Below are 25,052 nucleotides of genomic sequence, written 5' to 3' on the forward strand. Positions count from 1 at the left end.
AACTGCTTCGAAAACGGAGAATTTTAAAAACTCATTACTGATATGAACTAATTTTGATTTTATTGATTTTTAAAGTGAACCATTATTGTTTGATGACTCGTAGTTTCTTTGTGAGAATGGGCTTATTTGATGAGCCCTAAATTTCCCATAATCACAGTTGGGACGTGACGGGGGCCTCCGATTAGTAACGTAAATATAGGGTCCCCCAACTCAAAGCCTAGCTCACGCGTCCAAGCAATAAGTAAACCTAATTTTGACTACGTTCAATTGAGCTCCACCGTCTTGGATTTAGTTTGAGAAGAGCTATATATTCTATTAGGCCTTGACATGGTTTTCTTCTTTGCAATCTGATATTTAGACTATCGTATCTTTTGTCAAATTCAAATGAATTCTTCTATTCATTGAAGGATTGGACAATCTTTACAAGGATACATTTTTAAAATAAATGTTACTCTTTAAGATATACAAATATAGTCTGTAATCAGAAATTCAAATATTATCACGAAAACTTCCGTACGAACAAGGACAAAATGAACAGTTTATAAAAGATGGATTTTATCTACTTCAGCCTGGCATTGCGGTTAATAGCTCCGATGTAGACGAATTTTCATCCCAAAATACACTTGTGTTTTGCGACAATAGCTTTTAATGTACTGTTTTAAAACTGTTAGTGGAAAACGTTGAAGGATTAAACAGACGTCTGATAACATCACAGCGACTAGTCTGTTAAACAAATTGCTCAAAGTTAGTGTTATTCATCTTCAAATGGGTTCCTTTATGTTGAATGACTTTTGTAACTCAACATTTTGGGTATGTTACGTGTATATTATTTTACCAAGGATTTAATATTAATTGATAGCGTTTGCGTTTAATTATGAAGTATGTAATTATATTCAATAGGATGCCAATTTGACATGGTTCACTGATGATCCTGACTTCACTCCTTGTTTTCAAAAGACCATCCTGGTCTGGGTGCCATGCGCGTTACTCTGGTTCTTCCTCCCTTTGGAAGTTGCACTGATCGCCAAGTCAGAGCGGCAAAGGGTCCATTTGTCTAACCTTTCGATTACGAAAAGTGTAAGTCCTTATTGAGAGGGGATCATAGTTATACGGCACAAAATGAGCTGTACAGGATGAACACCTGCTCGGCACTGATTACTTCTCCTCTTGAGAATGGCTAAAAAGTTCCTGAAAAGGTACTATATTTTGCTTTGTGTTTTCAGCTCTCGGTTTTGTTACTGGCCGCAATCAGCGCCTTAAAATTTGGCAAACAAATATACTACGGTGATTTTCAAGTCGTGGACAATTTGGCGGTCGTTATTCAATTTGGAACTTACGTAAGACAATTTAAAAAAATCCATAACGTTTTGATAATAACAATTGAACTCGCGTGTTGCAGATATTGGCGTTATTCCTCATAATTTACGGCAGACGGGGTGGTACGGTGTTGTCCGGAATCCTGACAATGTTTTGGTTTCTCTTAACACTAACGCAAACTATCACTCTGAGATCCGCCATCATGAAATACTATTTAAAAGTAAGCCAAGTTTTTCTTTCCATTTTTAGTTTTTAGCGCCATCTATTGATGGCTAAAAACTAATGCATTTATACCGAAGATTTACTACCCCCACTTTTACCCCTTTCACCCCCACTTTTCCCCCCTTTCCCCCCTCTTTTCCCCCCATTTCCCCCTTTTTTTAGTGCCTTTCCCCCCTATATTACCCCCTTTTTTCCCCCATTATATCCTATGTTACGGCTGGTTGGGCGTCTTAACCCCGCCTTTTCGCGTTAATTTATTCAAATTTATTCATAATTCATAAATAATGCTCTAAAACGCTAACAGATGGACCTATGGTAGCTAAGCTTCATATTATTTTATTTCGTAAATTTCCAAATCCCCAACGGGACTCGAACGCTCCAACGTCAACGCTACGGTTCGGAAACCCGGTACGCTAGAACTGCGCCACAGAATGCTTATATAAACCTTTGCTTTCATGAGATATAAGCTGGGATAGAAATCCATCTCGAGTCTAGGCGCGTTTGCGGCGTTTCGCGCTAAGAGAGAGAAATTAAATAATCGCCCACTACCACGTTAATATGACGTTAAGTCGGCCTCAAAGTCACGTCTGAAGCTTAGAGTTCTTTTCCTAAAACCTTATCAGTCTTGAATGTAGAGAGAAACGAATTAGCAGGCAAAGTTCACCATGAGTTAACCAATGATATCGTCTCTTGAAAACTCGTCTGCTACTCTACTTAGTTAAGCGAGCAGTCCACGTTTACAAGTGAGATTAATGATAACTTTATAAATAATGATGTTTAAAATTAACCGATTGAGGAAGTTACAATAGTTCAATATATATTATTCTGTAATTTAATTAAGATTAAAATAAATATATATTCACGAGTGAGATTAATGATCATAATGGTAGATAATGATGTTTCAAGTAAGTTAATTGAGGAATTCACTGTAGATTAATTAATATTATACTTTAATTTAATAAATATTATACTTTAATTTAATTAATATTATACTTTAATTTAATTAAAATTGAGGAAGTTACAATAGTTCAATATATATTATTCTGTAATTTAATTAAGATTAAAATAAATATAAATTCACGAGTGAGATTAATGATAATTATAAATAATGATGTTTCAAGTAAGTTAATTGAGGAATTTACTTTAATTTAATTAATATTATACTTTAATTTAATTAATATTATACTTTAATTTAATTAATATTATACTTTAATTTAATTAATATTATACTTTAATTTAATTAATATTATCATGATACTATAGTTTATGATAACTTTACAAATAATGATGTAGTTTAGTTAAGTTTAAAACTAACCGATTGAGGAAGTTACTATAGGGTTGGTACTGGTAATTATGGACACTTTTTGCAAATCTTTGAATAACTTCCGTGGAGCTAACGTTAGACACCAGAAACTTTCAGGATATGAAATATGATTCTTTATACACAATTCGCTGTTTTCAGCTTTTTAACTCTCTTAAATTTTGCACAATATCCTATTTCCCAATCCCCTCGGAGGACCCCAATTGTGAACAATCGCTGGTAAATGTAAACACCCTGACCCTAAATACTGAAGGAGGTAGTGAATGAACACTGGACCCAAATGTGAACAACAATGATAATCAAATGGGAGGAATAAAAAAGGCCCTAGGAAAGGACAGGGTTGCCACAGTACCTGGAAATCCTGGAAAATCTGGAAAAGTCAGGGAATTTAAAAATGGGCCGAAAAGGTCAGGGAAAAGTCAGGGAATTTGATTTTAGTGGGTAAAACTTCTGGGAATAAGTCTTTATTGAAAGAGTAATGAAAGTTTCTCCTCATGCTCTCTCAACACAGAAAACTCTAGATTAATCCTTAAAAATGTCTAGAATTGTTTTTGTAAAGTAAATGCTCTCTTAGACTGTTATTTATAGTTAAAATGTTTCTTATTTGTATTGGTGCAACAAATACATGGGAAAATTTAATGTTGAGAGTTTATTTAATTATAACCACTTGAAACGTGCAGTAAACATTCACTTTTTCGGCCTAAAAGGTCAGGGAAAATCTGAGAAAAAGGTCAGGGAATTTGGTTCTGAAAATTCCGTGGCAACCCTGAAGGAGCTACCATTACGTAGGGCCTAAATCCATGCACCTAGATTAAAGTTTACGCAGATGTGATAAGTGATAATAGGATAATATAGTTAAATCAATACCCGAGTCAAAATGTTCAATAATTTGTTGAGAAGTCCTATTTATTTCGATACCTCGCATAACAGCTGTCTCATTTTCTCGCTTTCCCGCCCAATAAGTAGTCGTAGCTACCGCCCTCTTACCGCTAAATTGATAAACTTACTAATGGCGCGAAATTTGAGTCTTTTTTGGGTCAATGATGTATTTTAAAGTTAATATTATAACTTTTACTTTTATTTTTTAGTAAAATAGCTTAAAAAGGATTCTAATTAACCTTGAAACAATTGAATTTTTACCTGGTTTTTTCCAACTCTAAAATCGAATTCCGAATCGAAACCACAGATATTAATATCAATTTTATAGTGAAAAACGTGATCTATCTAACGATTAAAGGTTTGTTATCGTGGGATTATTTTAACTCTTCCTAGAGCTTATTCCCCGATGGTATTGTATTAAGCAACACCTAAAATTGGCATCAACTTAAGTTGATTAGTCCGAGTTGGTGTGTATATAGGTTCGTATCTTTCATCCACGTATTCCTACAATGTTCATACCATTTTTATCGTAATCCTCAATATTCAATCTACAAATAGAGCCCTTTTAAAAGGAATTTAAGCCGCCCAAAAATTAGCTACAAAATGTTAAAGAAAAAATAGAATCGTTCACATTTACCAGTACCGACCCTAGTTTAAAAAATATTATTCTGTAATTTAATTAAGATAAAGTTCTGTAGGTTAAGTTTAAAATGAACCTAATGAGTAAGTTACTGTAGTTTATTACTAGATTGATTTTATTCATAATAGGAATGCTATTTTACAAACAATGAAAAAAAAACCCGAAATGCTAAATTAGCTGGGGTCATCTTATAATGCATATAGTAATACTAATTCTTGTCACTAGAAGGCGGTAAAAACTATATGACTGGGTCATCTTGTATAATAATATTACGGTAAAATAAACACGTGAAATATTTCAGAACGACAAAGATGACTATTTCGGGTTGGCAATTGAGTCCGTAATTTACACTTTAGTAGTAGTTACCCTCGTATTACACACACTGAGTGACGCCTCTCCACACTACGAAAGATATACGTGCGCAATGGAAGTCAAAATGGTAATACGCTATGAAATTTGTTGTTTATGTAACATTAATTCGACACTAAAGGTCTAGCCTTATCGCTTGTTTTTCTCGATTTAGCCCTGCTCTTAGTGTCATATTTATGGACAGAAATGCATACAGCTAATGGGAATCATTGTGTGTGTTTTTACTATGCTAGTTTTGTGAGCAGGGCGTGATTATGTCTTTCTAACAAAGAGGAGAGAGAGAGAGAGGGAGAGAGATAATAGGGGTAGTAAGAACAATTTTCGGTACGTTTAGTTTTAGGACGCACATCCTTTGCGCATGGAGGGATTGATCTACTCGCCTTATCTCTGTCATCCCCTACGTCAACTATGCGCGAGACAGCTGCGCTCAGGCGCCGCGGTGTACCGTAGATTTACACCGTTTTCACCTCGCATGGATCACGGCTGCCTATTCTGATTCTCTCTCCGTCTTTCTCTCCTCTTTGTTTCTTACTGTCCTATTTTCTTGGTTAGTAGTAGCACGAGGTCAGGTGCGCCGTCAAGGTTCACCGTGCCAGGTAAATTACGTCACGCGTTATGATAGTCTAGCTTTTCCCGCAAAGTCTACCGAGATACGATGAGCAATGATTGCCCTGAAGTTTTATGTATTCCTGTTATGGAACATATGCACATATATTTTCTATTAAAATTATTAAACAAAAAGATTATTATTATAAAACATGAAGAAATCAAGTGAAGATGACTCATCTTTTTGTTCACGTGTGGTTCATTCATGGCTTACCAGGTAAATCTTGTACCTTTCAGCTTTTCCTATAAAGAAGTTATTACAGAGCAGCTAATTGTATTTTATTTCCAAATTCAAGTTTTTCTTTTAATTTTTAACGAATTGTAGTGCCCTGTGGAAAGGTTGGAAGAAAAACCTGGAACCATCGGATGTGTACGACTTGAATGACGCGGAGCGAGCGCTGACTGTCTCGCGCATTTTCGAAAAACACTGGAAACCCCAAGATGAGACCAAAAGTGGAAGCAGAACCCTAAATCAAAGCAAATCCATCGCTTGGCCCTTGTTGAGGACAGTCGGGCCTTGCTTGATAGCTGGAGTGGTCTTACAATTGCTATCCGACGTAGTGTCTATCGGTCCTGCCCTTTTCACAGGGTAAACAAATTCACTTTTTCAGTCGTATAAGAAATGCTTTTGAATACAGGCACTTCGTGGACAGTGGTTATGGTAGATTTTAAAAATAGGATTTATGAATTATTGAGCATAAAGAGTTACATATTCTTATTTGTAAATTTAAAATATTTCTAAAACAGAAAACTAAATAGGCCTTGACGTTATTAGAGTGTCTTGTTTATTGAATATGACTTAAAGAATGGCAAACTTATCCTAACCTACCCTTATATAAATTTAACCCAAACCATACCCAAACCTAACCTATATCAGTTCGATCACGCCATAAATGAAATGGGAGTTAACGATTTATACTATTCATTATTTATATATATTCTTGGTTATTATAAACAATTTGCGCAAAAATGTTGAACTTTTTTGGACACCCAATTATCGTGGACGGTGAATAATTAGCGAAGTTAGTCTACGAACTGAAATAGACCTTTACGAAAAAAAACCAAAGGAATCCTGGGTAAAAGGTCAGACATCATTTCATTCGAGTCAGTTCAGTTCTAGCAGCAGCCAATCAAACCTAATTTATTCGCTCAGTACTTATAAAGGCCGCTTTCTGTCCAAGATTTAACGTCATAGTCGTATTTTTGTACTTTCGAGTTTCCAGTTTTTTTAGTTATTATTTATAATTAATTTCGTAAAATATAGTGTATATATTATCTATTTATAACAGCTAACTATATCCCAAAATCCAGCGCCAGTTGGCGCCCGCTGTCGTATCAGTGACGTTTATCCGCTTGATATGCGCGTGCGTGGGACCTTTTAAACAAGATGGCTCGGGGCTCAGAAACCTTTTAGGAAAGGCCTATTCTTGTGGGAGCTTTTGGACAGCGGTTCTTCTTCAGCCAAAGTTCTAATCTATACCTACTTAATTTCCAACAACGGTTTTCTATTTTTACCTCTCCGAGTGACGTATGTCACGGAGAGGTTCTAATTTCGACGTGTCTGTCTGTATGTGTCTGTCTGTCTGTTGTTACACCCACGTGACCGCGTTCGCAGTTTGCAAATCAGAGCAAACGTGTTCTCAATTTCCGGAAATTTCGAAAACTGCATTACACTTGCAGGCTATTACTCCATTGCCTGTCTAACACCACCAGCCTCTGGTCTTTGACCATCCCACATAGACAGCAGTCTGTACACCCTAGCTTCTAATCACAATCATCTGCTGCTCGCTGCCCATCCCACATGGATACCAGTCTGTACACACTAGCTTCTAATCACAATCATCTGCTGCTCGCTGGCCATCCCACATGGACACCAGTCTGTACACAATAGCTTCTAATCACCACCCTCTTGTGGTCTTTGTCCATCCCACATGAACACCAGTCTGTACACACTAGCTTCTAATCACCACCCTTTTGTGGTCTTTGTCCATCCCACATGGACTCCAGTCTGTACACCTGGCTTCTAACACCACCATCTTCTGGTCTTTGTTTTTGTCCATCCCACATGGACACCAGTCTGTACACCTGGCTTCTAACACCACCATCTTCTGGTCTTTGTTTTTGTCCATCCCACATGGACACCAGTCTGTACACCTGGCTTCTGACACCACCATCTTCTAGCCTTTGTTTTTGTCCATCCCACAAGGACACCATTCTGTACACCTGGCTTCCAACACCACCATCTTCTGGTCTTTGTTTTTGTCCATCCCACATGGACACCAGTCTGTACACCTAGCTTCTACTCCATCATCATCCTTAAGGTTAAGACATACGCGGCGATCAGCCAGGGTCCGGCCTCCCAATGGCGGGGCTTCCACCAAAGGTTCACGCAATTGCGCTGTTCCTATCCATAGCTGCGATTCGAAACCCTTATATACTACCTATTTGAGTAAGGTGAAACAACAGTCGTATCCTTCAATTCAAACGTCAATATTAGTCAAGTCTCTCAAGAAAGTTTAATTGTTCTTTTTACCTCTCCGAGTGACGTATGTCACGGAGAGGTTCTGTAACGATCGTGTGTGTCTGTTTGTGGGTGTGTTTGTGTGTTTGTGTGTCTGTTGTTACACCCACGTGACCGCGTTCGCAGTTTCCAAATCGGAGCAAACGTGTTCGCCATTTCCGAACTGCATTCACAGGTACGGAAATGGCTCCTCTACTTGAGTTCTCACACCACCATCTTCTGGTCTTTGTCCATTCCACACGGACACCAAACTGTACATACTGGCTTCTAATCATCATCATCTTCTGATCCTCGTCAATTCCACTTGGACACCAGTCTGTACATACTAGCTTCTAATCACCACCATCTTTTAGTCTTCGTCCATCCCACATGGACACCGGTTTGTACATACTGGCTTCTAATCACCACCATCTTCTGGTCTTCGTCCATTCCACTTGGACACCAGTCTGTACATACTGGCTTCTAATCACCACCATCTTCTGGTCTTCGTCCATCCCACTTGGACACCAGTCTGTACATACTGGCTTCTAATCACCACCATCTTCTGGTCTTTGTTTTTGTCCATCCCACATGGACACCAGTCTGCACACCTGGCTTCTACTCCATCGTCATCGTCGGGTTTAAGACATTCGCGGCGATCAGCTAGGGTTACGAGAAACGTCTAGCCTCCCTAGGGTGGGTTGTCCACGATAGGTTTTCGCAATTGCGGTTGTTCTTGCTTTTAGCTGTAGTTCGACACCCTTATATACTACCTATTTGAGTAAGGCAAAGCAACCGGCGTATGCTTCATTTCAAACGCCAATATTAGTCAAGTCTCTCAAGAATGTTTAATTGTTCTTTTTTAAAACGATGTAACGTTCAATAAGGCGAATAACTAACGAAGAAAATATTAAATATTAATTATATTTATTTTAATAATTAAGATAGTCTTGTTTCTCAATTCAAAATTAATACGGAAAGAGTTAAAAAGCAGTCTATGTTTTTGTACTGTGTGTGTCCGTCCGTTGTTACAGTAGTGCGCTGCGTTAGAAGTTCGTTTTGTTTTGATGTGTAAAGAAATCCTACAGAACCATAATATTCCCTTTATCCTTAATATAAAGTGAATATGTGGAAATATTTTTCGTAATTATGATGCATTTAGTACTTTTGTAGCTTTAAAGCTCTGTTTCATTTTGATATTCCAAGGATGTTTTTTAATATTATTATTTGAAATGGCTGTTTATATATTACTTAAGCTATACTACATCTGTATATAGAATAATCCTTGGATTAGTTATTTCATGAAGAATCTTAAAGCCTGGATTCTATCGGGTAAATCAAGTTTGACCCGCAATAGGCTTAGTGAAGAGTAAATAATTGAGACCTGAGGTGGAGTAAACTTTGGGTTTTGATTATCGTGTCTCTCATGAAGGGACATTAACGGTTCAGAGTGAGCCGAAAGTTAAATACACATTTAAATAATCAGATTTAGATTTTATAATAGAAGAAAGCATCATGGTAGCAATTAGATCAGTGAAAGGGCTAATCGTTATCGGGTTAGTGGTATGCATCAGAGAATAAAATTTAACATAGAACTTATATACTCTCTGTAAATGATGATTTGAAATCTAGGATTAGCGGATGATTATATATTTTGACAATGTAGAGAAAACTATTCAATGGCTTAAGCCTCGTTAGACAAAACAAAGCGAAAAAATGTTGCTCTAGTATTTCGATATTGAGTGGTATACTAGTCTTTTCCCCGACTCGGAGAGGTAATATTTTGATTTTCCCAACTTGTTAAAAGGATGTAACGCTGAATAAGGTGAATAACTAACGAAGAAAATTTATTATAATAATTATGCTTAATTTAGTATTTAAGATTATCTTGTCTCTCAACTCAAAATTAATACGGAATGGGTAAAACAGCAGTCTATGTGTTTGTCTGTGTGTGTCTGTCCGTTGTTACACTAGTGCACCGCGTTAGCAGTTCGCCTTGTGTTGATGTGGAAAGAAATCCTACAGAACCATAATATTCCCTTTATCCTTAATATAAAGTGAATATGATGAAATATCATATATATCAATATTATCTGGGTAAATAAGTTTGTAAGTAGTCCTCCTCTTGACTCGGAGTAGTAAAATTTTGGTTTTCCCAACTTGTTTACACAGTGATCCATGGTGACTTTTGACCCTTGTGTACATTATGTGTTGGTTTCGTCGTATTTTTTGACAGCATATTTCTGTTCTGTTTTTCGTTTTTTAGCCGCATCGTAGTACACGATGATACTCTTAGTTTGATCCTAGCCCTAATAGTAGAAGTAGTTGTGGTTTTGTCTGACAACTAAAAAACGACAACAAATGTGTTGGCAAATATACGACAGCACAAAACATTTGTTTAATTATTTAAGTTGATAAAATAATGTGAAAATCATCAATAAAACTTACGAAACGTTAAAGGTTATTAGATGATATGACTTCCTGAAAATATTAGCATCATAAGTGTGACAGTCTTTTTGACTTTTAAAAATTCATATTACTTTATGTTGAAAGTGTTTTTCCTTATAAAAGAGTAACTCACCAGCTTAACTTGTTAGCACGTACAAGACTGGTTCTTGTTTTTCAAACAGCGCGTGAATTGAGGAAATTATCCTTGAACGTGCTATATAGCTTTAAACTGACTTCAAACAGGGAAAATCGTATTTGTCATACTTTATAAATTAATTAAACTAACACACTTTAGACTTAATTGGTATTAATGCAACTTGATTAGTTATTTGTTAATTTAAAAGTATTACGAAACGTATCTTCGGTGTAGTTTTTAAATTGTTGAAGGGAAAAGCCATACTTTTTCAATGAGAAATTTAACAAAAAGGTGTGATCTTTTCGAGTTACATTTGGGTGTCAATTCGCATCTACAGGACAATTATTTATGGGAAATCATGACATAATATGAAATTTAAACAAAAAGAACGAAAATGTGTATGGTTTTTACTTAAAGGGTGAAATTAAGTACCTTTGTTGCGGTCAGTTGGTTGTTTGCTCATATTGAAGCCTACATGAGAAATATCATTTTTGTTTCGTTGGGTCAACTGTGTGAATATTCTTTAAAATTGATTTTAAGAGAGGTTGAGATTACAAGTGGTTGGCAGCACTGCAATGAATTTAGTAAACTTTGGTACCGAGTTAACCAGTTTACTCGCTTATGTTTTCAGTTGCATTATTGATTACTCGACGAGCGAAGATCCTTTGTGGAAGGGGATTTTATACGCTTGCCTTTACGGTTTGGCTGGTCTTGCGCAGTCTTTGTTGCAAGAAGGCAGCGCCATTTTCCACACCAAACTTGGACTGAGACTCAAATCCGCCACCATGCACGTTCTGTACAAAAAAGTAAGTTAGTCTTATCGTGATAGAGATACACTAGTTCATTAATGAGATTCGTCGAAGCAGACATTTCGTTTGACGATCAGCGATAGACGTGACCTCACAATGGGCGAAATACTGAACACGATGTACGTTGATACGAACAGACTTCAAATTCTGTCGCCGCAACTGGGACTCCTGTGGTCAGTTCCGGTACAATTAATACTGTGCTTCGCCTTCATGTATCAAGAACTGGGCTATTCAGCCTTTGCTGGCATCCTACCAATTGTCGTTCTTCTTCCACTAAACTATATCAGCACCAAGAAATGCAAAGAACTGCAGGTAAATGTTATCTAACTAAAATATCTCTAGACTCGCCATTTTAAGGCGAATATAAACTGTGAAGTTTCTATTATTCGTTTCTATAATCATCTCGTTTATTAGATTGGGCTGATGAAGTTGAAGGACAACAGAATGAAAATGATGAGCGAAATCTTGAACGGAATCCGCGTCTTGAAGTTGTACGCCTGGGAGAGATCATTCCAGAAAATCGTTCTTGAAATCAGAAAGAAAGAAATTACACTCATGAAGAAACAAGGCCTCTTCCAAGCAATAAACATATTTATAACTGTTCTCATACCGGTTTTGGTACGAACGTAAACAATTTTGAAGAAGGGGATTATTAATATGGATGTTGGGGTCACATAGAAACGAAGAGAATTTAGCTTTGTTGTAATTTCTTCCCAAATTCCTGGAATCAAAAAACCAGATGTCCCTGAAACCTCTAAGCTTTCGCCAGGCTCAAGCAAGGATGATGGAGGGAGACAATGAAATCTGAGAGATTATGCTCGTTAACTGTGGAATAGTGTAGGCCTAATGAAATGCTAGAAATAGACGAGGAATACTGGGAAAAATGGCGGGTGGTCTACGTGATTCGTCCTAGTATTCTTCCCCCTTTTTCTAGCGTCCCATCGGACCTGAACTGTTCTATAGTTAGCGCGCCTATTCCTCTTAGATTTTGCATCCCCCCATCATCTTCTGCTCACTGCTTGGCTTAAGCCACTGTAAATTTGTCGGCGGGCCGTTGAAATTTATTTATTGAAAAAGTCCCCCTCCCCCTCCAATCATTGATGCCAGAAATCTCTTGTGATTGGTTTTGAGCCACTCCGCATCGGCTTTTCCCCAGTCCTCACCACGAGACCACGAGACCCCCGCTGCGTTTGCTAGAAGTAAAGACTTTCGTTTTGCTTGCCTCAGGGGGTATTGTGACGTCAATAACGACTTTTTCAACCAAAAAAAAATTCCAACGGTTCGCCGACTATCTTTAGGTACGGCGATAACGCCCCATTTCAATGATGAAATAATAACACGGGTTGAAGTTTGTTTTCCTGATCAATGGTCGAAATCTAACCATTAACTATTTAAGTTCTGGGCTTATAATCCCTTTAACATCGTTATTGATTTCAAGCTATTACAGAGATTGTTTCTTAATATTCAGATTACTTCACCGTGTTTCGCCATGTACGTATTAATTGACGAAGATAACGTTCTCATCTCGAGGAAAGCCTTCGTGTCCTTTCAGTTGGTTCGATTATTAGCGACGTCAATGCATTCCTTTCCGGATTTAATAAATACCCTAGTTTTGGTAAGAACGGATCAAAATATAAATTTAGTTCTTGCTTCTCCTACCAAGAAGGAATTCACTATAAGAAGACGCGATTTTACGCTTCTACTCTTACGCCGGTGTTAGTGGACTAGTAAGCCCCACCCCTTTCATTTCCGTCATTGCTCTGCGCATTCCTATTGGATCCCGTGGGGATAGGTCATACAGACGCAAATGACGTATTCCGACTAGATAAAAAACCTCGAGCAAAGTAAACAAAAAATGGAGGCTGCCAGCGGTGTTGAAACGGTACGCGAATGGTTTTTAATCGCCATTAACAAGTTAGTTAAAGGTTTTGAACCAAACTTAATGGATTTTGAATACGTGTCTCTACGTGAAAAACATTCGTTCTATAATTGTTTCTAAATCGAATCAAGAGTACTATACTTATGATTTCGTGATTTCCAAAAACCAAACCAAGGCTTAACGAGACGGTAAAAGAGATAGATGGTGGAAAACATAGAATAAGATAAAACATTAAGTCCCGCCTTGGTTTCCAGCCTCCTCCCACCCATGAGGGCGGATTGTCGACTATCACGCGCGCACCGGACGCCTTTTTAGGCCTTCTTATGGTAAATTCCTTCTTGCTCCTACTACATATATTAACTGTTTTCCGATAATCAAACGTTTCGGTTTCCCACAATTGTTTGTGGTTGCCACCAAATTACCATAGCAGACGATGTAAGTACGCCAAATATATAAGAAACCGTAGGTACAGTAAATGGGCCCAGGCGTGGCAGTCGTGAGGGTATTTAATCTCCATTATTTGAAGTAGGACGGCTTAAAAGAGGTTTGGGTAGGAAATAGGGACACGTTTCAGACCTGGCACCCTTTTGCCTCCTTGATCGATCGAGACTTTCGGTTTTAATATAAATACTTTTCATTTGTTTGCCTTCGTCTTAATGAAAAAGAAAGTTTTGAAATTATAGTTGACGTCATTAAAGAAGAAAAGCGAATTTTATATTTAAATTATTAAGTTTGTGTACCAAATATTTTCTCATTAAAGAGGCCTTGGTTTTTGGTAGGATTGTCGCGTTGACCTTCCCTTGTGTAAAAACCTCTAACAACGACTCATATCCACTACGCAATTCTTTACAGACACATGTCTCGGTAAAAAGAATTGCAAACTTGTTGAGTCGTGAGGAAACGAAGCGTTACGTGGAGCAGATGGCTAGCAACGGAAAATATGGTATGTCAACTAAACAGGGACTTGAAAAAAAGGATATGGGTCGCTTCTTATTGGCGGCAGCTATTCCTACACACGCGGATGAATTAAAACTCGAAATTAATTATGATTAAGAAGTGGAAGCGCGAATTTTAGCACGGAGAAAGAGACATTTGAAGGAACTATTTCAGAACTTAATGCACCAGTCTGAGGCATTGATATAAACAGAAAATAACCTCCTATAATAATCAGGTTTATTCCCATAGTTAACCTTAACCCGCGGGTCAAATGGAGTTCTGGGTTAGTAGAATAATCAATTTTAGAAGGAAACCTCCCAATTTCTCAACTATCTCCTGTAAAATAAGTCAATCAACATATCGTTCACAAATAATTTTGAACTAGCATAATTGTTCATTTTTGACCATTGTTAACATCAATTTATTTCTATGAAAATTTCAGCGATTGAGATTGAGAAGGGAACGTTTCATTGGAATATGGAAGATCAGGCAGCGGCGTCTCTTCAGGACATAAACTTGAAAGTGTCCCGCGGTTCGTTGGTGGCTGTGGTGGGTCCGGTGGGTTGTGGCAAGTCTTCCCTCTTGTCCACTTTGGTGTCCGAGATGCAGAAGGTGGAGGGGGAGGTGAGAGTGGCCGGGAGAGTGGGAAAAGTCACTCAACAACCCTGGATCCAGAACGCCTCACTCCGACAGAATATACTCTTCGTCGACGACATGGATCAGGAAAGATACGACAGCGTCCTACGCGCATGCGCCCTACAACCAGACCTCGACCAGCTACCCGCCGACGACGAAACGGAGGTCGGAGAAAGAGTATGTATTATCAGAAGTAATTTAAGAAACTTCCCTACTTACGGGAAGTATATATCCTAGTACCATGCATGGCTCTGCGCACTTATCTAGTGCTAAGTAAAATCGCCAAAAAAATAGAGCCTCGTAAAGCGATGCGTAGGCTGCTTAAGCTAGTCAATCTCAGACTCATTGTAATTTTAAACTTTTCCAACGAAGTAATCTTCTCTCCAAAATATGTCTTTTTTTTTAAACTCCTCCTTGATTTAAGTCACAGCCATTTGATGGCGGTGGAGTTTTAAAAACCGGAGAAAGGTTGTTATTCTTCCTGGCTTCTTAAAGACGTTTAGAAATAAAGATAAAAAGCGCGTGATTAAAAGGAAGTAACACTATAGCAGTGACTCCATCCAGTACGGCTTAAAATGATTATATTATCATGAATGTTGTCCTGACAGAGGACAGTGGATGTTATACAGGGTGTTTCTGGAAAGTCTGGCACAAATTAACAGGCATGTTCCTTGGGGCAAATGGAGACCGAAAGGTCCAATGACGTTTTGGGGTAAAGCGCTCCGTTGCGACGTTATGGGCTCTCAAAAGTAAGCCGAAAAACAAGGAGATTTTGCAGAATTATAGCACTAGAATTGTGGTTTTGACCCAATTGTTTTCGATTAATGAGCATAAGGCAATGATCGAAATAAGTTCAAACCTAGTGGAAGACAATGAACGTGTTAAACGGCCAAAAGCGTTAATCCCTTTGTTTTTATTAATGATTGTAATTAAAGGTAAGGAAAGTAGCTCAGATATCGGTTACTTGTTTGTTCAGATGTACTGGTAACTGACCAGTCTTTTATTCTTTATTTGAATTGGACACATTACTTTTACAATAATTCGAATGAACCCCATTACTTTTACAATATTAATTCGAATGAACCCCTTAAGTTTTACAATAATTCGAATGAACCCCATTACTTTTACAATATTAATTCGAATGAACCCCTTAAGTTTTACAATAATTCGAATGAACCCCTTAAGTTTTACAATAATTCGAATGAACCCCTTAAATTTTTTAATAAATCGAATCGAACCCATTAATTTTACAATAATTGGAATCGAACCCATTAATTTTACAATAATTGGAATCGAACCCATTAATTTTACAATAATTGGAATCGAACCCATTAATTTTACAATAATTGGAATCGAACCCATTAATTTTACAATAATTGGAATCGAACCCATTAATTTTACAATAATTCGAATTGAACCCATTAATTTTACAATAATTCGAATTGAACCCATTACATTTACAATAATTCGATTGAACCGCATTACTTTTACAATAATTCGATTGAACCGCATTACTTTTACAATAATTCGAATCGAACCCCATTACTTTTACAATAATTCGAATCGAACCCCATTACTTTTACAATAATTCGAATCGAACCCCATTACTTTTACAATAATTCGAATCGAACCCCATTACTTTTACAATAATTCGAATCGAACCCCATTACTTTTACAATAATTCGTATGAAACCCAATTACATTGTTCTACAAAAATTTTTCAAAATGGGCACCATCAACGTTTAAGCAAACTAGCGCGCGTACGCCATGAAGCACGTTAAGGTACACACATTTAAGCCGTCTGTAAAAAACCTACAACTTCTGAGGTTGAAAACTACCCTAATGTTTAGACCAACACAGCAAGGGGGAAATTCGAATTATTGTAAATGTAATGGGTTCAATTCGAATTATTGTAAATGTAATGGGTTCAATTCGAATTATTGTAAATGTAATGGGTTCAATTCGAATTATTGTAAATGTAATGGGTTCAATTCGAATTATTGTAAATGTAATGGGTTCAATTCGAATTATTGTAAATGTAATGGGTTCAATTCGAATTATTGTAAATGTAATGGGTTCAATTCGAATTATTGTAAATGTAATGGGTTCAATTCGAATTATTGTAAATGTAATGGGTTCGATTCGAATTATTGTAAAATTAATGGGTTCGATTCAAATTATTGTAAAATTAATGGGTTTGATTCGAATTATTGTAAAATTAATAGGTTTGATTCGAATTATTGTAAAATTTAAGGGGTTCATTCGAATTAATGTAAAATTTTGTAAAATTTAAGGGGTTCATTCGAATTATTGTAAAACTTAAGGGGTTCATTCGAATTATTGTAAAACTTAAGGGGTTCATTCGAATTATTGTAAAACTTAAGGGGTTCATTCGAATTATTGTAAAACTTAAGGGGTTCATTCGAATTATTGTAAAACTTAAGGGGTTCATTCGAAATAGTGTAAAACTTAAGGGGTTCATTCGAATTATTGTAAAACTTAAGGGGTTCATTTGAATTATTGTAAAGGTTAAGGGGTTCATTCGAATTATTGTAAAACTTAAGGGGTTCATTTGAATTATTGTAAAGGTTAAGGGGTTCATTCGAATTATTGTAAAAGTAATGTGTCTAATTGAAATAAAGAATAAAAGACTGGTCAGTTACCAGTACGTCTGAACAAACAAGTAACCGATATCTGAGCACCTTTCCATACCTTTAATTACAATCATTAATTAAAACAAAGGGATTAACGCTTTTGGCCGTTTAACACGTTCATTGTCTTCCACTAGGTTTGAACTTATTTCGATTATTGCCTTATGCTCAATAATCGAAAACAATTGGGTCAAAACCACAAAACTAGTGCTATAATTCTGCAAAATCTCCTTGTTTTTCGGCCTACTTTTGAGAGCCCATAACGTCTCAACGGAGCGCTTTACCCCAAAACGTCATAGGACCTTTCGGACTCCTTTTGACCCAAGGAACATGCCTGTTAATTTGTGCCAGACTTTCCAGAAACACCCTGTATATAATATGTTATAATATATATAATCATGAACGCTGAATCTCGAACGTTCATGATATAAGGTCTGTTTTACAGAAAGCTGTGGAAATTGACTGAAAAATATAGTGCGATATGCTCGAAAAATCCGGCGATGTGACGTTTCATTCTAAAGCTAGATTCCCACTTGACCGAAAAAATCCCGGCGGAAATCACACAGCGGACGGTAAAAAATTTACGTTACGCCGGCGTCCGGCGGTAGACCATTCACACTACAACTGAATTTTGAGTTTGGCGGTAGATATTTTTGGGTCGCTTGACAGATTTGAGTGGGTTCTACAACATCTATTTCACACTCTGAATTGGTATCTTTGTCCCCTTGTCGCTTAGATCGTACAAGAAGGGATATTATCTAACCTCCTCAGTAAAGTCTTCCTTATAACATCTTATCTCTTTTTACTACCGTTAGTTTAAATGTTTTTCTTGGTGGCATGTTTCCGATACACCTTGGTCAACCTCAAAAAAACGTCGGCTATCAGTCGATCTCGCGTGTGGGTGCGCTCTTGTAATTTATGACGTTGTCAGTGGGATAATTTCATTGGCTGAGACATCGGCGTAAATAGAACACAGCTTACGCCCGATCGAACGGAAATTCCGTCGGGCTCGGCGTAAAGAGTTTTCGGTCGAACCCCTTTCTGCCGGGTTTCCGTCGAGTGGGAATTTAGCTTTAGTTCCATAGGTGGCTGCTTTCGTTTGTTTACTAATTTTACATGATAGGGTATCAACTTGAGTGGTGGTCAGAAGCAAAGGGTCAACTTGGCCAGAGCAATTTATCGAAATGATGACGTTTATATCTTAGATGACCCGTTGGGGGCGGTTGACTCGCACGTTGCCAAACATCTCTTCAACGAAGTTATTGGACCAAAGGGATTACTTCGAATGAAAGTAAATAACGCTACACTTATATTTTCTATGAAAGCGCTAATCAATCATTAATGAGTTTTCGACATGTCGTTTCGTTTAAATCTCTAGAGTAATTTGGCAGTTCTTTGCTTACTCGACAAATAGCAACTCAACTACTATTAAATTTTGTTACAGACAAGAGTTTTGGTGACGCACAACTTGAGCTTCATCCGAGAAGTGGACGAGATCATCTTCATGAACAACGGACGAATCATCGAGAGGGGAACCTATGACGAAATTATGAGACGTCAGGGAATGGCCAGAGATTATCTCGGGCAACACATGAGTGACACGAACGACGAAAATAAATTGGAATCCTCGTGAGTAACGTTAGAGCTATCTACCGCCAGTACGACGTAGAAAAGCGAAAACACTTTAAGTCATTCAAATTACCGGTGTACAGTACGAAATAATTTCTTTGTGTACGGTTTCTAGAAATAGCCCTTATCTTAATGACTGGACGCAGTTTGCTAATTTATGAATTTTTGTCATTCAATGTTTTAGTACGTTAAATATCAAAGTTGAGAGACCTCATCTTGCATCTCAAGGAAAAGCCTCTACTGAAGATGAGGCGAAACTCATGACTAAAGAGACGCTTAAAAAAGGAAACGTATGTGCTCGTTAATAAACGAGGAGAGTTTGGACTTTCCTTCTTGAAACCTAAAACTCTCCATACTCATTTTTCCTCGTCATAATGTTATTGCACATTTGTAGATAGCCGCATTACAATACAAAAAATATTCTAAAGCCTACGGTAGAACGTGGTTTGTGATCTTCACATTAACAGCCACCAGTGCCATAGTCTTTAATTTCACAACAGTATATTGGCTGTCTCTGTGGTGCATGGACTCAAAGGATGATTTTAAAGCGAACCCAGACTTAAAGGCAACCCGTATAGCGGTCTTAATCGTTCTTGGTCTAGGCCAAGCCATTATGACATTTATCTTTACAATCATGAATATTTTTCGCTGTCTACGAGCAGCAAACTGTCTACATGGGAAAATGCTGGAAAGCGTATCTCGTTCTCCCATGTTATTCTTCGACACAACTCCCGTGGGAAGGATTCTCAATCGTTTCTCCCAAGATATCGACGCCCTTGACCAGCAATTACCTCCAATGTTATTGCTAACCAACACCGGGTTGATATATGTAGTTGTTTACACATTAGGAATTGCAATGCTTTTACCATTTTTCATAATTTCCTGCACCCTTGTTATCGTTGGATACCTTTTACTTCAGGTAGGAAGTCTCCATTCGTAAGCAATTATTCAGTATCATTCTCAATTGTTAATTGTCGTTGCTAAAGTTCAAATTCGCATCGAGTGAGGGATAGCCCTTTTTGATCTTTAAAAATTTGGGAGTCGACTACAGGTCAGAGCTAGGAGCGCTTCAAATGACACTATAAAAAATGTTATTAGGCGTAGATAGGTCCTTCAAGGGAAAGAGGTCTTAACGCCACTACTGACTTAACTAATATTTCTCCACCCAGAACTTTCATTTCGAAATAACTAAAAATCTGTGAAATATTGAATCTCTAAAAGTGTTGAGACACTATTATATTTTATCGCATAAAGTGCCGAAAGCAAGTAAATCATATCCGCGGATTGCTCGCGCCCACTTCTAGGATGAATTTCTTTGTAATATTGCATTTAAACTGAAGATTTTACCCTATCATTCGCAGCGTTTCTTAATGTCGAGCAATCGTCAATTCAAGCGGATAACAAGCTTGAGAAATTCCTTCTTGTTTTCGCACGTGGGAGGATCAGTGGCTGGCAGCAATGTCATCAGAGCGTGTGACGCCGCACAGAACTTCGAAAGACATTTCCTGAAACTAATCGACGAAAGCACTGCCGCTAACTACATGATGAACATGGCGCAAAGGTACAACCTTCACTAAATTTTGTAGCATCAAAAACGGATTTATGTAAGAAAAACGTTGAACGTAGCAAATTCACAACCCATCCTCGCATACTTTATTGAGAAACTTCGTCTGCTTATATTTTGACTCCACCCACAAATTCTGTATATAGCGACTTCTAGAGATCGAAAATATCATTTTTATCTCTATTTTCGAGGTTAAATATTTTTTTCGAAATTGCGCCAGTGGTAAAAAAGCAAAGTGGACAACAATGCGATATAACTCCCGATTTAGTGGAATTAAGTTTTAAAGTTGAAAATATAAATAATGATATTTCTTTTCTTAAGTATCTAATTTTTCTTTCTTTGTACTAAAATTATTATTGTAGTACAATTATAAGTTATTATTACTATTTACTTGCCTTATGAAGTATCTTTTTTTTGAAATTATAAGCCACTCCCATCAAAACATGCAAAGCAGTCGAGGATGGGTAGTGAATTTGCTACGTTAGTACAAAGAAAGAAACATCAATTATTTATATTCTTAACTTTAAAACTTAATTCCACTAAATCGGGAGTTATATCGCAATGCTGTCCACTTTGCTTTTTTACCACTGGCGCAATTTCGGAACAAAAATATTTAACCACGAAAATAGAGAATGATATTTTCGATCTCTAGAAGTCGCTATATACAGAATTTGTGTGTGGAGTCAAAATAAAAGCAGACGAAGTTTCTCAATAAAGTATGCGAGGATGGTACTAGAGGCTAAAGCAACGATCCGACGTCTTAGTACATAAATCCGTTTTTGGTAGCATCTACACCCCATTTTTACCTTTGGGTTGAACAGCACTATGGATTCAAAGCAAAACAGGCATTCAATAAAATGCAATTTCTTCTCAGATGGTTGACAGTACGCCACAATATCTTGGGCAATTTCTTGATGTTTTGCACCGCAATTTTCATAATTTTGAGCAAAGGGACTCTATCAGCTGATTTTGTAGGAGTGATCTTCGCTAATGCCGATCGGGTAAGACGAGGCGACAGTGTAGGGATATCCACTAGGGGCCCCAGAACTCACCCCCATGGTCAGCCTTAAGCTCTCAGCAGTCATTTCGCAGTGTAACCCCGAACGCGTAGTGCCTAGGCGCCCCCGAGGGTGTTGATCCGGCACTGCGAAGCTATAACGATGATAAAATGGAGTAGTTGTATATATTGCTTTCTGTGAACTGCGAACGTGGTCCGGATATTGTGAATATGTTTGTTCCAATTTGCCAACTTCGAACGCAGTGGCAGACACACATCCCGACGCGTCCAGTGTAATACCCCTCCGTGACGTCATTGTCACAAGGAGGCAAAAAATAATATTAATTTTATCTTTTTGAAATACCAACTGATAAAAGTTGACTTTTAAAAATTTTCGTCCCTTATGGTTATACTAGAAAGCATGGACTACAATTCTCATTGCGCATTACAACTAAAGGTAGATCCTCGGGTAATTTTAGGCCTTGGCCAAGGACCAGGGTACCCGTTTGGGTCTTAGAAAAGCGAGTTTGTAGTATCCGAACAGGCCTAATAATTTCACTTGAATTTTGAAAATAAATTGTGCAGGCTTTTCGTGGAACAATTATTTGTTTCTACAAATAAAGCACTAATTTAATATTTTAAACTAACAGCTTCTACAGACGATTAAATGGTTTATCGCCTCCATAACGGGTTTGGAATCAAATTCCGTCTCAATAGAAAGAGTTGACGAATACTGTCGTTTAGAGTCCGAGGCCGAATGGGAGAAACCAGAATTTCAACCTCCACCTGACTGGCCTCAACGAGGGCAAATTTTATTCCTTGACTACAGCACCAGTTACCGAGAAGGATTGGGTTTGGCCTTGAAGGACATCGATGTTAGAATCGACGCCGGAGAGAAAGTGGGCGTGGTGGGACGGACAGGAGCAGGAAAGTCATCGCTAACGCTGGCGCTCTTTCGTCTCATTGAGGGGGTGCGCGGTCAGATCGTCATAGACGGAGTGGAAGTGGAGGGATTGGGCTTGTCCGATTTGAGATCGCGGCTAACCATCATTCCCCAAGAGCCTGTTCTTTTCTCGGGCACAATCAGGTTGAACCTGGATCCCTTCGGTCAACAAGACGACCAGCGACTGTGGGCCGCCGTGGAACACTCGCACCTGAAGCCCTTCGTGGCGTCACTTGAGCAGGGACTGGATCATCCCGTGGCCGAAGGAGGTAACAACCTGAGCGTCGGTCAGCGCCAGTTGCTTTGCTTGGCTCGTGCCTTGTTGAGGAACACTAAGATCCTAATCTTGGACGAAGCGACTGCATCGGTTGACATGGACACCGACGATCTCATTCAAGAGACCATCAAGAAGGAATTTTCCAACTCTACCATCATCACAATCGCGCACAGAATAAACACCATCTTAGACTACGACAAGTTAGTATACCAAATTACCAAACAGGCTTACAAAAGTGATTGACTAATTTGATATCTCTTATAACCCTTCAAAGGGTGATGGTCCTTGATAAGGGTCGAATTACGGAATTTGACTCTCCTGGTGCTCTCTTGAGGAATAAACAATCAATGTTCTACGATTTGGCCAAAGATGCCAACATAATCTAGATCACCTTTGAATTAAGCATCAATGACTTACATTAAATTTTATGTATAGTTCATTACTATTCTACCGAACTACCTTTATCATTTACTTTATTGCTAATAGAGCAATTAATTTGTTATTTCACTGACTTTTATTAATTATTAATAAAATTATACATATAATTTACGATTTGTTTAATACTCCGTTTAACGTCATGAAACCGCCCTAACCTTATGATAGAAGAACGGACTTACTTTATACTCCCTTCACGGTTATGACGCCTTGGACTTATAAAATAATTCCAATTTGTTTAGATAATTAAGCTTCCCAACTTATTTGAATTGCAGTTACTCAGTTAACCTTATCGTAATAAAATTCCTGAAAGTCCCTGCTAATGCTGTGGAATTTAACTTCCCTAACCATTTCTTCAATTAACCATAGCAAAGATAAACAAGATGGCCCCGGCCAGATTAGAGCCCCATCGTTTGTAAGGCTCCAGCAATCGAGAACGTTTTACTTGTGAAACACTGTAGTTAGTACGCAATCGTAAAAACCCAAAGACACAAGTTCAGAAGTATCCGACCCGAAAGATACAAGTTCAGAAGTATCCGACCCCAAAGATACAAGTTCAGAAGTATCCGACCCCAAAGATACAAGTTCAGAAGTATCCGACCCCAAAGATACAAGTTCAGAAGTATCCGACCCCAAAGATACAAGTTCAGAAGTATCCGACCCCAAAGATACAAGTTCAGAAGTATCCGACCCCAAATATACAAGTTCAGAAGTATCCGACCCCAAAGATACAAGTTCAGAAGTATCCGACCCCAAAGATACAAGTTCAGAAGTATCCGACCCCAAAGATACAAGTTCAGAAGTATCCGACCCCAAAGATACAAGTTCAGAAGTATCCAACCCCAAAGATACAAGTTCAGAAGTATCCGACCCCAAAGATACAAGTTCAGAAGTATCCGACCCCAAAGATACAAGTTCAGAAGTATCCGACCCCAAAGATACAAGTTCAGAAGTATCCGACCCCAAATATACAAGTTCAGAAGTATCCGACCCCAAAGATACAAGTTCAGAAGTATCCGACCCCAAAGATACAAGTTCAGAAGTATCCGACCCCAAAGATACAAGTTCAGAAGTATCCGACCCCAAAGATACAAGTTCAGAAGTATCCAACCCCAAAGATACAAGTTCAGAAGTATCCGACCCCAAAGATACAAGTTCAGAAGTATCCGACCCCAAAGATACAAGTTCAGAAGTATCCGACCCCAAAGATACAAGTTCAGAAGTATCCGACCCCAAATATACAAGTTCAGAAGTATCCGACCCCAAAGATACAAGTTCAGAAGTATCCGACCCCAAAGATACAAGTTCAGAAGTATCCGACCCCAAAGATGAGATCGTGGTCACTTATAAGTGCATGTTGTTCATACAAGTTCAGAAGTATCCGACCCCAAAGATACGATCGTGGTCACTTATAAGTGCATGTTGTTCATACAAGTTCAGAAGTATCCGACCCCAAAGATACGACCGTGGTCACTTATAAGTGCATGTTGTTCATACAAGTTCAGAAGTATCCGACCCCAAAAATACGATCGTGGTCACTTATAAGTGCATATAGATTATCTTACAACATAGACTTATGCCCCATTTCTTAGAATCCAAAAGAAAAATTACCATTTCTTAGAAAAAAAAATAACCATTTCTTCGGTTAGCTCTGACATAACCATTTCTTTGGGTAACTCTAACCACATTTCAAATCGCGAAAAACTACTACCACGACGACGACGACGACGACCACCACCACCACCACCACTAGCACCACCACAGGCTCGCGGGACAAACTAATAGCCTCATCGTATATATACGATGTGGCTAAAAATCTAAAGGTAAAGATAAAGTCTCATAAAGCTCACTTCGAAAG

The 25,052-nt window shown here is 38.0% G+C and overlaps 1 protein-coding gene across 1 annotated transcript; it reads left to right on the plus strand.

The window, feature by feature from the left end:
- The first annotated feature begins 1,405 nt into the window (after positions 1-1,405).
- Positions 1,406-23,286, plus strand: LOC149679058 (ATP-binding cassette sub-family C member 1-like). Its single transcript, XM_089836880.1, has 18 exons — positions 1,406-1,537; positions 4,681-4,818; positions 5,513-5,571; positions 5,680-5,943; positions 11,070-11,244; positions 11,305-11,559; positions 11,662-11,865; positions 12,716-12,862; positions 13,979-14,069; positions 14,505-14,875; positions 18,473-18,640; positions 18,794-18,978; positions 19,163-19,268; positions 19,373-19,897; positions 20,340-20,539; positions 21,417-21,543; positions 22,190-22,959; positions 23,034-23,286. Exons 1-18 carry the CDS (start codon positions 1,466-1,468, stop codon positions 23,143-23,145), a joined length of 3,969 nt encoding a protein of 1,322 aa, XP_089693006.1. The 5' UTR covers positions 1,406-1,465; the 3' UTR covers positions 23,146-23,286.
- The last annotated feature ends 1,766 nt before the right edge of the window (positions 23,287-25,052 follow it).

Source organism: Phalangium opilio, unplaced genomic scaffold (assembly GCF_054372755.1).
Source record: "Phalangium opilio isolate 3A_F unplaced genomic scaffold, DU_Popi_V2 ptg000042l_1, whole genome shotgun sequence".
Lineage (NCBI taxonomy): Eukaryota > Metazoa > Arthropoda > Arachnida > Opiliones > Phalangiidae > Phalangium > Phalangium opilio.

Coding starts and splice junctions, on each gene's coding strand:
- LOC149679058 (XM_089836880.1), top strand. CDS start 1,466: ATGTTTTGGTTTCTCTTAACACTAACGCAAACTATCACTCTGAGATCC. Junction 11,245..11,304: donor TGCACGTTCTGTACAAAAAA/GTAAGTTAGTCT, acceptor TCGTCGAAGCAG/ACATTTCGTTTGACGATCAG. Junction 12,863..13,978: donor TAATAAATACCCTAGTTTTG/GTAAGAACGGAT, acceptor AATTCTTTACAG/ACACATGTCTCGGTAAAAAG.